General features: G+C 36.8%; 1 protein-coding gene across 1 annotated transcript in view; it reads left to right on the top strand.

Moving 5' to 3' along the window:
* The window catches only part of LOC108708410 (sodium/hydrogen exchanger 2), a 36,257-nt gene that overhangs the window by 14,260 nt on the left and 5,357 nt on the right, over window positions 1–16,640 (top strand). The window contains exons 3-7 of the mRNA XM_018247081.2: window positions 4,380–4,630; window positions 10,007–10,224; window positions 13,759–13,961; window positions 15,124–15,213; window positions 16,416–16,486. Of these exons, the coding sequence (XP_018102570.1) occupies window positions 4,380–4,630; window positions 10,007–10,224; window positions 13,759–13,961; window positions 15,124–15,213; window positions 16,416–16,486 (833 nt within the window). The remainder of the gene's footprint in view (window positions 1–4,379; window positions 4,631–10,006; window positions 10,225–13,758; window positions 13,962–15,123; window positions 15,214–16,415; window positions 16,487–16,640) is intronic.

The raw sequence follows: 16,640 nt of genomic DNA, 5'->3' as shown, positions 1-16,640 counted from the left end.
ACAAAAAAAAAGAAAACTATAAAAAATAAATAATGAAGATCCCACACCTGTAGTAGTTAGAGGTATATTTGTGGGTTAATCCTTGTTTCCTAGCCAGAGAAGGAGTTGTGTTATTCAGTGAGGCCAGGAGTAGAATGTGGTTATGTATTAAAAAGCACTAGTTTGCCCAGGCCACTGTGTATGTAAACGAAACCTTTCATGTTTACTGGAAACCTATCTTGTGGCAAGGTCAAAAGACCCTGGGTTGAAAGTGTCTACTCTTAGCTTTTTTTCTATTGGAAACACTTATGAGCTAAAACACAAAGTCCTGGCTGCCTTAAACCTATTTAAACAGGTGCATTTGGGGCTTTTTTGTGCTATGCTGATTGGTGCTAAATATGTGTTGTCATTAGCATAGTTGTGACCATCTTAGTGTAGGGAGCTTATGTTTCAGTAAACAACAGTGTGACTAAAGCACAACTGAAACTTGCATATAAAGAAACTGCACAAGCAGCTCTTTTGTGCACATTCCTTCAGCATTTTCTGTTTCCATAGTGTTAACTAGCTCAAGCCATCCCAAACCTGTCTCTCCTGCTCTATGGTGAAACTCAAACTCACCCGGCATCATTACTGCAACCTCAGCTTGTAACTTTTTACAAGTGGTTTCTTTGTACACTGTGTATTACTGACGCACAGTATTCTGCTTAGTATGAATTATTTTTATTCTTAGTTGAATGATGAATGAATACACTGTCAGTGTAACCTACTGTAGCAGTGGGAAGTCTTTATTATGATAAAGAGTAATAATAATATTAATGTATGCCAGAAATAGTTCCTATATACCAAGCTAACCAAGCACACCATTCCACATGTGAAGAAGGCTTAGTTCTTCTTTAGTGTCATTACAGACTTAAAAGGGTTGTTCACCTTCCAAACATTTTTTTATTCAGTTCAGTTGTTTTCAGATAGATCACCAGCAATAAAAACTTTTCTCAATTACTTCCCATTTTTATAGCTGTTTTTCTAATATTGAAGTTTAAAGTTTAATTTTTCACCTTCTCATGTCTCCATAGAGCAGCTCTGGGAGGGATGTTACCTACTCTTTTTCTTATCTTTCATGAGATATAATATTAAATAATATTAGATTAATATATAATACACAAGAGCCATGAATATTCTGTAAATTGTATAATTATAAACAGTGCTTAGTGATGTCAAGGATTATCATCGGAGCTTAGTGATGTCATTGACACATGACTCACTGAAACTTGTGTATTATAATAAATACAGTACCCCCTCTTGTAAAATATAAGGATATTAGAAGTCACCTCGGAGTTTGGCCTCTTGCTTTTATATGGTCATGGAACTCCTTGGTAACTTATAATATCCTTACATTTTACAAAAGGGGGAACTTTATTCACTATATTAGGTATATTTGGCACAATAGTTGCTAACATTCCACAGTTCCTGCTGAGAAATATATCAGCTAATGGAGCAACAGTAACAGTTCAGAGTCTGCACCTGGATTACTGAGCTGTCTGACTGCCAGATACCAGAGAGAGGAACATTAAAGGGCACCTGTCAAAGGCGGGGGGGGGGGATTGTTTCCCCCACCAGGTGCAGCCCAATAGAAGCAGCACTATGGTTGCGGGTGACAACACAACTTTTTGCAAGAAATGCTGGTAGTGTGCACAAACATCCTAATGAGGTTAATGGGGGAATGTAATATGTTTGCTCCAGAGCATGTGTTGCTTAGTGAGATAATATTCACTATAAACATTTTTGTGGCTTCAGAGTACTGAATGACACTGACTTTGTAAAAGATTAAAAACTGTGCCAAATGAATTGGAGTGTAGGAAACCTGGCACTTCCTACACATTATGGCAATAGCACCATTGTCTTCAAATTAGAGATGAGTTATGCTAAGTTTGTCATTCACTGAAAAATTTATTTTTATATTTGATGGAATCTAGCAAGAGAAAATAACAGCCAGCTCTTACTGTAGAAAAGTAATTTCACAAGTTTTGCTTATGTTTAGTAGGAACAGATAAGAACAAACTACCTCTATGTTGAGAGGCTTCTTGCAATAGAATAACAGTAATGGGATCTGATGCAAATAGAAGTGGGCATTTTTTTTTGTACTATAGATATAAGGAAGGAACAGAAGGTGGTTAAAGTAATATATTAAACTAGTTAAAGGGCAGGACACAGTTACAGGGACAAGAATAGCAAGATGTAAATCGTTTGATGACATCTCCTGAGCATTAACACCAGGATCTACGTAAACTAAATGTTATATATAGAGTAAAGGGTGATATTCCATTCACACATATTCCCTGGCTGTCATTGGGAATTCTCAGAATATATTTATTCTGGATATCATCATGCAAGTTGGTCAACAAGTATCCACTGCTGTCTATGTACTAATTATATATCCATGTAATCTTTGTCAAATCATTCCTGGAAAGCAGTAAATATTTGCAAAATGCTGCCACACACTTATCATTAATGTTATGCATCTTTATTTAATCCATACAGTACCTTTTTTAAAGTTATTTACAGTAATGCTTAAATGTAGTAATTCTTAAATTGCTGAGTATTTTCTCTCTTGAGTTTCTGACGATTATAACTGAGAATCAGCTCTATCAGCCAAAAACCTTGAAACCTCTGTAGAAGATATCAGTGCTTTATAAACAAAATGTTTAATACTTGTATTTGAAGAAAATACATGAATCGACTAGTAAATATGTTCTAATTTAATGGAATATATGTCTGTGACGATAAACTTTTACTGAAGGTGACATTAATGCCTGTCATTGATCATGGACAGTTTTAACCCATTCAGTTCCAGCAATAACTACTTGTTCCAATCACCTACAGCCAGTGTTACTGAAAATTCCAGCTGAACAATGGTTATTGAGTTGTTTGAATAACTATGTTTGATGAACTTGTAAATAGTATATACTGGGGGATAGTATATAATCTATGTACTTTTCAACATATTAATGCGTTTCACCTTTCTCTTCCTTTACTAAATGAGTCCCAGTGGTTAAATGTATATTGCATTGCATTGCTCAGGTAGTATTAAAGGGGACCTGTCACCTAGACATAAAAAGCTGTATAATAAAAGTCCTTTTCATATTAAACATGAAATCCAAATTCTTTTTTTTTTTAAGCATTCATAGCTGTAAACTCATTTAAAAATCTCAGCTGTCAATCAAATATTGTCTGCCCCTACTCTATGCCTTACTACAAGAAGCTTGTAGTAGCACACCTAATTATCTGTATCAGGAAGCAAAGAGGCATTGCTTAAAGTCAATAAATAGAGGCTGCATTGCAGTCAAGGGTGCTGCTATAAAATTCATATTCTCTGTTTGCCCAGCTGATTTGAGTGTGTAAATCATCAGATCATTCTCCCCCCGTATGCCATGATTTCTCACCATTTCTAGCAGTAGATACCTCCACAAATACTCTGCAGGATGCATTTTCCCATCTAGTATGTTTTGAAGAAAATTGCTGTCCTCCATAATGCAATATTGTCAAGCAACCTCTCTTTTCATAAATAACACCCCACAATTGCATCTAAGGAAGTTTGACAACCTAATGAGGGCCAATGTAAGGTTGCTCTAGTTACAAGTGGCTAGCTAGTACATCCAGGGAGAAGGTTACTGAAAAAAAGTTAAATAAATGCCTTTTGCTGAAAACTGTCAGCAAAGACTTTAGTGGTAAGCTTTTGCTCCTATTTTATTAAATAAGCCCTCAGAAGAACGGAAACCGGTTATTCAGAAAGCTCCGAATTACGTGAAGGCCATCTTTCATGAACTCCATTTTATCCAACTACCCAATTTTTTTTTTAAAAAATCCTTTTTCTCTGTAAAAAATAAAACAGTAGCTTCTACATGATCCCAACTACGATATAATAAATCCTTATTGGAAGCAAAACCGTCCTATTGGGTTTATCTAATGATTAAATGTTTTTCAGTTGACTAACGGTATGAAGATCGAAATTACTCAAAGACCCCTTATCCGGAAAACCCCAGGGCCAAGTCATTTTGGATAACAGGTCCCATACCTGTACAAGATTTAGTGGCCGTAGCAAATATCTGGCAGTATACTGTACTCTGTATGGCAGGCATAGACTACACGTTTGGCATGGTGGTGGTGGTGGAGGTGGATTGTGCTGAGAGCTGCAGCTACATGTGGAGTGTGAAGTGTTGCCTATAACCTGTAACATGCAAAATGTTAAATTAAAGTTTCCGTTTTATTGTATGTTGTAAAATAATTTAAAAAAAATAAACCCTTCTAGAGGGTGGATTTATATAGAGAGATATATTTATACCTGTATTTTGTTGAAGTAACACCGAAACTACTCATAATATATCCCTTTCCTTTGTCCATAGGTTCTGTATAACTTGTTCAAGTCCTTCTGTGAGATGAAAACAATTGAAACCTCTGATGTTTTCTCAGGAATTGCCAGTTTTTTTCTAGTGGGAATCGGAGGATTTTTAATTGGAATTATTTTTGGTTTTGTAGCCGCATTCACCACTCGCTTCACTCGCAACATCCGTGTGATAGAACCTCTTTTTGTCTTTCTGTACAGCTACTTGTCTTACTTAACAGCAGAAATGTTCCACCTCTCTGGCATCGTGGCGTAAGTAGTCCACTAGGCATACAAATTGCTTTTAATGTACTAATATCGTAGATAACAACATAATGTGAACAGAACTAGCAGTGTGGCAGAATTAAAGGCTCTGGGTCTGCATACAGCCATGCTATGCTTAGTTCCCCTCAAATCAGCCATCTTCCTTATGCCTGTCGTAAGTGCAAAAATTTTGGGTTTAATATTTTACTAGGGGTTGAACATCAACTACTGCTAACCTCCCAACTGTCTCATTTTCAGCGGAACAGTCCTGCTTTTGACAGCTCAACCCGCAGTCCTGTTTGTACTGAAAAGTCAGACTTTCTCTGCACTGAAAAGCCAGAAAAAGAAACAAAGTTTCTAACTTAATTGGCTTTTGGCAGAGAGCCCAGAACAGCTACCAAGTGCAACAAAGATATTTTGTAACAATTTTGAGATAAGCTAATAATTAATTGTAACAATTTAGAAAAGGAGGTCCCTTGGGAAAAGTTAGACAGCTTAAGGGCAATTCACCTTCATTAGAAAAACTGTAATAACGGGAAAAAAAACAGAAATATGTTCACATTTTCATAACCTGCCAAATTTTGTAAAATTAAAATGGTAATTAGGGGGGGTGTGACCACAAAATGGGTGTGGTCAAAAAATGATCGCTGCACTGCGCGTAGCAAATTTTTTTTCACGCCTCTTTTTATTTCCAAAATGTTGGGAGGTATGCTACTGTATATCTGCTTTTTACAACTAAGGTGAATAACACAAAATGCATTTTTCTCCACCAGCAGATATTATCTGTGCAGTCTGTTTAATAACTGGAATAAATGTGACCTGCTTGTCAGTGCACGCAGATTTCAACTAGAAAATAACTTGAGCATTTTCTGGCAATGTCTACACGTGCTCAATGACAGTCAGACCCCGTACATATCAGTTGTTACATACATGGGGAGGCATTTGTGTTTTTGCCACTGGTAGAAAAAAATGTATGTTATATTAGCCTAAAGGCATTGCATAGTCCACAGTGACTCCTAGGCTGCATCTCTGCACCTGTGGCACCTTAACAATAAATTTAGTTATCAAACTTCAAATAAAATAGTGACTAAAGTAAAAACAATAATACAACTTCAGGACAATAGCCAGGATTAGACATTTTAATTACTTATTAGCAGTGACTTTTGAAATCAGAATGAGTCACTTTTCCTGTGTCAGTGGAAAACAGAAGTTCGAAGAACAGTAAAAATGTTATAAACATTAACAGAGGAGATACAGTACCTCTGATATATTTTACAACGACTAAAGTGGTAAAAGTGAAGCCTAACTTTATACTATACCCATTGCAAAATGAAGACACTAATGCCCTCTTTTAGATTCTGAACAAAAACTTCTTGTCTGTTCTGAAAAGAAGATACATTGATCAGGGCCTGATGGGGTAGGCAGAAGAGGCAGCTACCTAGGGTGCAACAATGAGGGGGCGCTGGTCAAGGGCCTGTTTAAGGGCCCTCTGCCTACCCTTAGTCGGGTTGACGTTCTTCCTTGGTCCTTTGCGCTCCCCTCTGAACACGTTCATGGGTTGCTTAGGATGCGTGATCAGCTTGGCCTGCCCCTGACATTAATGCATAATTACGGAGCCCATTTATAAAACTTAAAATTTTTCTGGTCAAGTTTTTACAGAGGAAAATTCAAATGTATAAGGGAAAAAAAACTCAGGTTTATAAAGATTTATTGTACCCCAAAGCTGCTAAAAATTCAATTTGAAAAATACTTAATCTCGAGGTCATGTAGATGTCAATAGCAGATGTTCCTGAAGATGTTTGTTGACACCGTAATCCGTGCTGGTTTTCGCCTGATCAGCCAAAAAAGTTGAATTTTCTCTGAGACAATTCGATAAAGTCGAGTTTGCAAAGCGTCAATCATATGATTCAGATTTGACACTTGATTTTGTTCCAATGTTTTATCACTCTGACTTTTTTTACATGATTTTTTTTAAAAAGAGTTACATTTGTGGATAGGAGTTAGAGAGACTTTATTTTAATAAAAAAAACTGAGTTAATTTGAGTTTTAGTAAATACCCCCCTATAATCATGCTAATATTAAAGGGGTTGTTCACTTTTAGTATATATATTCTAGAATAAGCTGTTCTTAGCATTTTTAATTGGTCTTCAGTTTTTATTTTTATAGTTTTGGAATGAATTACTATCTTCTTCTGACTCTCCAGCTTTCAAATGGGAGTCGTTCACCCAGGTAGTAATACAATTTTAAGTAAGAGGAAAATAAGAAAAAGAGGAGATAGTGAGTGACAAAATGAGGGGCATATTTCTGAAAAAGGCTAATAAAGGAGCACCCCCTGCTGTTCTTGCTTAGTACGACAGGAGTGAAAATTCCTCAATGGCTTTAACGTTGTTATTGCAATTGTTGTAATTGTTATTGAAACTGAAATCATTATTAAATAATAATATTAATAATATTGCATCAGTTATTAATCTGTTGTTCTGTGGGTGCAGTTAAACTCTGTCATGTACTGTATAAAGGCTGCAGTGAATGGGTCTCTAACATAATCATTTATAGATGTCTAATAATAGTTTTACATCTCTCTAACTCTTAGGGGCCGATTTATCAAAGGTCGAGGTGAAGTTTCCAAGTGAAAAACTATAAGCTATTTTTTGTGTACTTCGACTAGGGAATACTTCGATTCAAATTTGGAAAAAGTACTGTCTCTTTAAAACTTCGACTTCGACCATTCGCCACCTAAAAGCTGCCGAAGTGCTGTTTTAGCCTATGGGGGACCTCCTACAACCTGTATGGAGGCAATTGGGGGAGTTTGGGAGATCGAAGGGCGAAGTTGAATCGTAGTACCATCTGAGTACGATCGTACAATTAGAAGTAGGCCGAATTCGGCCCACTTTGACCCCAAAAAAACTTCGACCTCCATTCGATTGGTCTTTTTGAATTCAAAGTTTTTTTTAACTTCGACCTTTGATAAATATGCCCCTAAAGGTGGCCATAGACGCAAAGATCCGCTCGTTTGGCGATGTTGCCTGAGCATGGCTATATCGGGGGTAATCTGATTGTTCGGCCGTATAGCCGAACAATCCGATTACGATGTGCCATGGGCTCCAGCGGGATCGGTCGGGTCAAAATCAAACCTGACCGATTGACCAAACGACCGATCTCCGCCGGTCCTCGATTCGTACGATAGGATCTATGTGTCTATGGCCAGCCTTAGTCAGCAAATTGAGGGAGGGCTACATGAGACATATCTGTTTAGTGAGTTTGCTTTTGATGCATGCAGGTCAGATTAAAAAACAAACGATTATGACCTATATGGTCCCCCTTCAAGTCAAGGATTGGTTACTAACTGGTAACTAATCAGAGAGCTGCAAAGCAGGAAGTAGTGTTCAGGCTATTATGTTATAGACATCCAGTCACTCCAGCCTTTATACATTACATTTTTGGCTAACTAACTATATTAGAAACTTTTTTTATTTTGCCCAGCCTATCTATTTACCCAGTTTTTATTTTTACACTGTACAATTCCTTTCAAGCTAAACACAAAGATTGCAATCTTACATAACTGTTTTTTGTAACATTCAGAACAAACGTTATGAAATTGTTCAGTATAAAATAAAAACTAGGTAAATAGTTTCCAATCTAGTAAATCAGCCAAAAATGTAATGAATAAAGACTCGAGTGACTGGATGTGTAACATAATAGCCAGAACACTACTTCCTGCTTTGCAGCTCTCGTGGTATCCACTGATTGGTTACCAGGCAATAACCAATCAGTGACATGAGGGGAGGGCACATGGGTCATAACTGTTGCTTTTGAATCTGAGCTGCATGCTAAGAATCAATTGCAATCTCACTGAACAGTTGTGTCCCATGTGGTCCCCCTTATAGTCGCTGACTGACTCAGAGTTAAGGTGGCCATAGACGCACAGATAATATCGTACAAAATGAATTTTCATACGATATTTGTTGCGTGTATGGTGGGAAAAGAGCCAACCGATATCTGAAAAAGACTTGGATATTGGTCGGGTCGTCTATCCGCCTGGGCGGAAAATTTGGATTGTGTGCCATTGTTAGTGCTGAATCGTCAGATACAAGTAGAATTCTATTGTTTCTACCTATATATGATAATTCAGCTCTACATGTGTGTATTGAAACAAACAATCATTCTTGGTAAGATCTTTTCCAAGAAAGTTCGTAATTGTTACGTCAATTGCCACCTTTAGAGAGCTGCAAAGCAGAAAGTAGTGTTCTGGCTACTGGCTAACTGGCTATATTGGAAACTATTTACCCAGTTTTTAATTTTACACTAAGTTGTTCCTTTAATCCATGTGTGTAGCTGAATTTGTATATGTATGTGGTGCTCTATTTGGTAACTCCACTGCATATGGAGGTAATATGCACATACAGCTTATCCCAATATTTCCTAATGGCACTCACGTGACACTGCAGCTTGCAATCAATGTGTAGTTGTATTTAAAATCCCTGCAAACGTTTCATGGCAACCCCCTTCTTCAAGCGCTCTTGCTTTCTGTAACATGCATTGTGAAATTATAGCAAGAAATATTAACGAAAACATTACACCATACCCATGCCAATGGCTTAATCTGTTGAGAGTGGGACAGGAGGATAGTAAAAAATAATATATTATTTCCTGTAAGGGTGTGTAGTGTAGTATGTAGTGTAGTGGGGCACACACTCTTTTCCACAACTTCTCAGGTGCAACTAAGAATAACATGTCCTGAGCCAGCTTATACTGTATAACCTGCACTACAACTGGAAAAGGGGACTATTCATTGAAATTGTTCTTCATATACCAATGTAGTTTCCCAATCACAGGGAACTTTATTCTCACCTGAATGAGCCACTGTATTTTTCATATTTACAGTATGTATCGGTGAAAAGGAGTATCCTAAATACTGCCAAAGTAAATTTCATAAGTTCATATTCTTATTCTCAAATGTAAAGATGTATGAATTTGGCAAAATAGCTTCTTGGTGCCATTCTCCTCAAATCCAAAGGATGTTGTAGCTTGGTCCTTGATTGTCCTTACAGGAAACTTCTGCCTTCCAAGCTATATAATGGCAAATAGAACCAAGTGCTTTTCCAGCTATGCTTAATACACATATGGGTTCAAAGCTATCATAACTCGTTATTCAGTGAGATATGTAATCCAATTCTTGTCCCCAAGAAAACAGTAATACTGGTGCCAATTATTTATCTTCTACTACTCTCCCTGTCACTTTGTACATGATAAAAGTCGCTCTTGTCTTATTTAACATGTTTTTTTCTCTATGATCATTAGATTACAGTAAGCTAAGAAACATGATTTGACTTGTGTAAATAATGTTAAATACAGTAGCTGAATAACAGTTTAATCCTTTCTTTACAGCATAACAACCTGTGCCGTGTCCATGAAAAAGTATGTAGAAGAGAATGTTTCCCAGAAATCATATACCACAATCAAGTATTTTATGAAGATGCTCAGCAGTGTTAGTGAAACTCTGATCTTCATTTTCATGGGTGTTTCCACAGTTGGTCAAAACCATGAATGGAACTGGGCCTTCGTCTGCTTCACATTATTTTTCTGCTTGTTCTGGCGTGCAGTGGGTAAGCTGGTTATAGTCTTATCAGACACACACATCTGCTCTGCATCTTAGTTGTACGAATAAAATTCTGTTTATTTAACACATTGGGGCTCATTTATCAACATTGGGCAAATTTGCCCGTGGGCAGTTACCTATAGCAACCAATCAGTGATTAGCTTTTTGAAGCCAGCTGCAAGTAGAACAATGAATGCAGCAATTTGATTGGTTGCCATGGGTTACTGCCCATGTGCAAATTTGCCCAGCATTGATAAATGACCCCCATTGTTATGTATGGTATTGGACGTTGTTTGTTCCATCTGTCTTTAAAACCCCCTATTGCTTGTTGCATTGACGTATATGGTTGACGTATATGTCAGCTTTGATAACCACTTTTATCAGTGTGAGAAAGACTTTTCCTCAAAGTATGTAAAAGAATAGGAAAAAAACAATAGCTTGAAGTAGCACTTTTCGTATCTGGCCCAAGTTATGTGCACACACACACATATTAATATATTCAGCCATAGAGTATACATAGAGTATACATACAGTACTTACACACTATAAACATTACAATATTCCACCCTCTATTTCTGCTTTGAAAAGAACATTTTTAAAGGGAAATGGGAAATAGTGCTGCTCTAGCAGACTTCTGCACTGAAATGAATTTTTTAGAAGAACAAAAGGATTTTTTTTATATTTAATTTTGAAATCTGACATGGGGCTAAATATTTTGTCAGTTTCCCAGGTGCCCTAGTCATATGACTTGTGCTCTGTCACTGTTTACTGCTGCACTGCAAGTTAGAATGATATCATCACTGCGACACCTTCAGTTACATTGAGTAGGACAAACAACAGTCTTTCTGGGTCTTTCTGAAAGCACATGACAAGGAAAAATAACCTTAGATGGCTGCTCACACACCAATATTACAACTAAAAAAATACATATTTTGGGTTAGGAATGAAAATTTATATGGTAGAGTGAATTATTTGCAGTGTAAACAGTGTCATTTAGAAATAAAAAATACACCATAAAAATCATGACAGAATCCTTTTAGGGTGTTAAAATAAATAGCATCTATTTTACAGTGACAGCAAATGGATTGTTGCCCAGTTTTGCAGTCCGGGTGGCACAATTCAGGATCATATTGTTTGGGTTTGACTTAAACTCATGGCCCAATATGGACCTTAAAGAGATGCTGTCATGGGAAAACATGTTTTTTTTTCAAAACACATCAGTTAGTGCTACTCCAGCAGAATTCTGCACTGAAATCCATCTTTCAAAAGAGCAAACAGATTTTTTTATATTCAGTTTTGAAATCTGACATGGGGCTACACATATTGTCAGTTTCCCAGCTGTCCTCAGTCATGTGACTTGTGCTCTGATAAACTTTAGTCACTCTTTACTGCTGTACTGCAAGTTGGAGTGATATCACCCCCTCCCTTTCCTCCCCAGGAGCCTAACAACAGAACAATGGGAAGATAAACAGATAGCAGCTCCCTACCACAAGATAACAGCTGCCTGGTAGATCTAAGAACAACACTCAATAGTAAAAGTCAAGTCCCACTGAGACTGATTCAATTACATTAAGTAGGAGAAATAACAGCCTGCCAGAAAGTAGTTCCATCCTAAAGTGCAGGCACAAGTCACATGACTGGGGTAGCTGGGAAACTGACAATATGTCTAGCCCCATGTCAGATTTCAAAATTGAATATAAAATAATCTGTTTGCTATTTTGAGAAATGAATTTCAGTGCAGAATTCTGCTGGAGCAGCACTATTAACTGATGTGTTTTGAAAAAAACATGTTTTCCCATGACAGTATCTCTTTAACTTTAAACCTGGCCCATTCAAAATATGATAGAGCTATCAACTGGGCTGTACATATTTTTTTGCATTGAGACACTCAGTTTAAGAACTGCATGGATCAGCAGCCAGTGCTTATATACCCCACCATCAAATTGAGCATACTAGATACTCTTCTGCAGCTGGGTCTTTCATATATCATGGCACTCTGCCACGGATTTGTGAAATACTATATTAAGTGCTACATATACAGTATTAAGTTACAGAGTTCAGTCCCATTCACGGCAGTTACATATCAAGTTTAGTATTACAGAGTTCAGTCCTATAAACGGTAGTTTCTTAATCAGGTTTCTGTACACATAGTATCATTCATCTTAGTAAAAAGTAGATATGATACACCTCCTACATAATTCACATTAGTCACTTAGTCAAACAATTCAGCTGTATTTGTATGGTGTAATGTCATACTACCTCACTTTAAGATAAATTTAGTTTCCCACATAAGCTTTGCTGTCTGTTTTGCAAATTACAGGTATGGGACCTGTTATCCAGAATGCTCGGGACCTAGCGTTTTCAGGATAACGGATCTTTCCGTAATTTGGGTCTTCATGCCTTAAGTCTACTAGAAATTCATTTAAACATTAAATAAACCCAATAGGCTGGTTATGCTTCCAATAAGGATTAATTATATCTTAGTTTGGATCAAGTACAGAATACTGTTTTATTATTACAGAGAAAAAGGAAATCATTTTTAAAAATTTGGATTATTTGGATAAAATGGAGTCTATGGGAGACAGTCATTCCGTAGTTCGGAGCTTTCTGGATATCGGGTTCCCGGATACCTGTACAAAGATTTAACAACACAGATGTCCTTCACCACATTAGGAGGCAGATTTATCAAGGTTCGAAGTGAAAATTCGAAGTAAAAAAACTCTAATTTCGAGCTATTTTTGTGTACTTTGACTAGGGAATAGTCCAAATTCAATTTGAATTTGAAAAAAATTCGAAAATTCGAATATGAAAATTTATCATGTATTGTCTCTTTAAAACTTCGACCATTCGCCATCTAAAACCTGCCGAATTGCTGTTTTAGCCTATGACTGACCTCCTAGAAAAATGGGGTCAATTGGTGGACTTTGAAAAATCTAAAGTTTTTTTTTTGAAAATATTTCGAATAGAATTCGATCTAACTTCGATTCGAACGATCAAATACAGCACTTTCACCTGCAAAAAAAACTGATTTTTTTTTTTAATAAATTTTGGTTGGGCCTTTTTTATTCGAATTTCGAAGTCATGGGAGTTCAAAAAAACTCCAATTACTTCTAAATTCGATCCTTGATAAATCTGCCCCTAGGTGTGTTGGAGGGACATTCAGTAATGTTTTAGATAATTTTAATCCATGTGATAGATTATTGTTTGCTTATTGTGCCCGAGACACAGCAATTTGAAATCATAGAACAGAGTTGCAGTTGTCACTCTCTATGAAGTGCTTCCTGTGATTGGCAGCACTGCATGTACAAGCAGAGAGAGATCATTAGTCCATAGGCAAGCCCCAGAAGGCTTCTAGGTTGGGTATAGTTTATGTCCAAAATGGAGAACACCAGGGGAGGCAACATGCTAGGAGCCATTCACCCAACCCAGCCAGAGAGAGGTTGCTCTTGAGCCAAGGAATCCCTTCTCATACAATGACTAAGATTATCAGCATTGTGTAGCAGTGCTTTGCTGTCACAGAACACATTTTTTTTTCTTTCAGGTGTATTTATTCTGACTCATATCATCAACTTTTTCCGTACAATCCCTCTGACTGCAAAGGACCAGTTTATTATAGCCTATGGAGGGCTTCGGGGGGCAATATGCTTTGCGCTTGTTTTTCTGCTTCCCGACTCAGTGTTTCCTAGGAAGAAACTTTTTATTACAGCTGTCATTGTTGTGATATTTTTCACAGTTTTCATTCAGGTGAGTATTATTAATATAATTTAAAAGCATTTCTGTAAAATGGGAAGTGATAAATACTGTGTAAGCTACATGGCATAAACTACAGAGAAAGGCCAACATACAACCATTTCTCACATGAGCTCCTTCAGTTTGGCTAATCTGGAAAAGATGAGTAAACCCTGAACTTCCAAAAATAACTATAAATATATTTTTTACACACTTATATGATTCCATAGATAGAAAGGAAGTCACTTTATTCAAAAGAACCATTTCTCCACCTGCTTTAGGTTCACGGTGTAACGCAACCCCTCCATTACCCTTTTCCATTATGAAGTGATTTATTCTGGTACTTGAAGACACACTGGGGCAAATTTACTAAAGGGCGAAGTGACTTACGTTGCCTATCAAACCCTATTATAACTTGCTCACCTACTGTGTTTTTCGTTCTCTCTTGTGAAACTTCTCATATGCTGTTATCAAAAACATAAATACATCTTGGATAAGTTTTAAAATAAAAAGAGGTGCATATTGGTCTCAGTATTTTAGATGCATATATTTACCATAGGATTAAAACACACCTATATAGAATGGTCACATATACATTGCATTGTACAGTATAAATATTGTAACTCTTTTACTTTTCAACGTTTTATCTCGTTACAATCTCAAAACGTAATGTTTTTTTGGGGATTTTATGTCCCCAATCTAAACAAAATTATACATAATGTCATAGTGCAAATTAAATCAGCATTGTTTAAGATAAAGGAAATCTAGATTCATCCCCCATTGCTGTAAAACCCCTAAATAAGCACTGGTAGAAACTTTTGCCTTCATAAGGCGTATAATAGTTGAATGAAGTCCAGTTGTACGCCATGAAAGTGTACTTTGGAAGCCCTAGAGTTTGTTAGAGAACACAATAAACAACATCATAGACCAAGAACCTATAAAAACAAATCCAGCTTACAATTCTGGAGAAGCATCAATCAGGGTTGGGCTAAAAAACATTAAATTACCCAAACTTTGTACATCCCCAGAACACTATTAAATCTGTTATTAACAAAAATACTTGTAAAACAAGTGGTTTGAAAATAATTGGCTGCATACTAGCAAATGAAAGGTAAACCAATGAGTGCGTGTTGTTGTATTTGTCAGTGTAGTAACGTCATTTTTGCTTTCTTTCCAGGGAATTACCATTCGACCCTTGGTTGAATTTTTAAATGTGAAAAGAGCAGACAAAAAGCAACAGATTATCAGTGAAGAAATCCACAACAGGGTATCAAATTACTTTTTTTGCAATGCACAATTGCTTTTATAAAACTTTGCCTTGTTAATGACCCCATTATAAAAAATATGCACAAACAAATGTACTGTTTTATTGCCTTATGGGTATGGGATTTGTTATGCTGAAACCATTATGCAGAAAACCAGTGGCAGTGTGGGGAGTGTGATTGCACTCCCCCTCAGGGCCCACTGGTGGTTTGCTCGCACGTGAATTCACTGCGAAGATTGGACTGGAGGAAGGTTGAGGCGATGAGCTCCACATCCTGTGCCCAGGCCCCACAACCTATAGTTACGTTACTGCAGAAAGCTCTGAAATAAGACATTACCATATTTGTTTTCATTGTTTCTTTTAATTTTAAACAAATAATTCCTTATTTGTGACTGGTTTACTTGTCCGCTCTACTAGGCACTTAAAACCAAAGCTAGCATAAAGCTGGCCACAGATGCAAAGATCCGATCGTTGGAATCGTCAAACGATCGGATTTTCCCATCTCCCGACCTGCCATTAACCATTCAGATCAAATAAAGTAGAAAATAACAGATCAGCCCATGTTCTGCCCCTGACAGCAATCGTAAAAAGTTATGTCCGACAAAAGCTAGTGACAATCTACCTCTGAAAATCGTAAGATCGGCAATACACGCAGAGATATTACCCGCAGCCGACAGAAATATTTTAACCTGTCCAATCGACCAAACGACGATCTCCGCCGGACGAAAAATGTCGGGACTCTCCACACACAAGGTCCGAAAATCGTACGAATCCTCGGTTTGTACGATCGGATCTTTGGTCTATGGCCAGCTTAAGTCTTTTTTACCTAATAGACACCCATCCTTGTTGTCATCTGAAGATATATATATATATATATATATTTATTATTAAATGTATGAAAGCATGTATGAAAGCAAATGGGGAAAATTAATTGAAAAATCTCTTTACGAGACAAGCTTTAGTATTACGTACAGAGGGCATCCTATCCATGGCTGAATATAAAAGCTGGAGATGGTAGACAAGCATTATATTTTCATGTATGATTTTCACAAGTATTTATTGAAATGTTCCCCCCAGTTTTTATAAATGGGATTGCCAGTATTTTTCAACTGTATATACCTGTACTGTATATCCATGCAAAGTAATTCTTATCACTATGGAAATGACTGAACCCTAAAATGGTTGTTTTACTATTGTTTTCACAGTTCTTGGATCATGTAAAAGCAGGGGTTGAAGATATATGTGGGCACTGGGGACACAATTACTGCAAGGATAAGTAAGATTCTAATTTACAAAACCAGTCAAAATACAATCACATTTTTATAATTATTTGTTTTTTTCACAATTTTTTGTTACATAACATGTTCGAGGGCTGGATTAAATTCAAATGATGATGTCATACACTGAAGTCTATGGAGCCTTTAAGCAGA

Source organism: Xenopus laevis, chromosome 2L (genome assembly GCF_017654675.1).
Source record: "Xenopus laevis strain J_2021 chromosome 2L, Xenopus_laevis_v10.1, whole genome shotgun sequence".
Classification (NCBI taxonomy): Eukaryota; Metazoa; Chordata; class Amphibia; order Anura; family Pipidae; genus Xenopus; species Xenopus laevis.
This window is presented reverse-complemented; position numbering and strand designations above follow the sequence as displayed.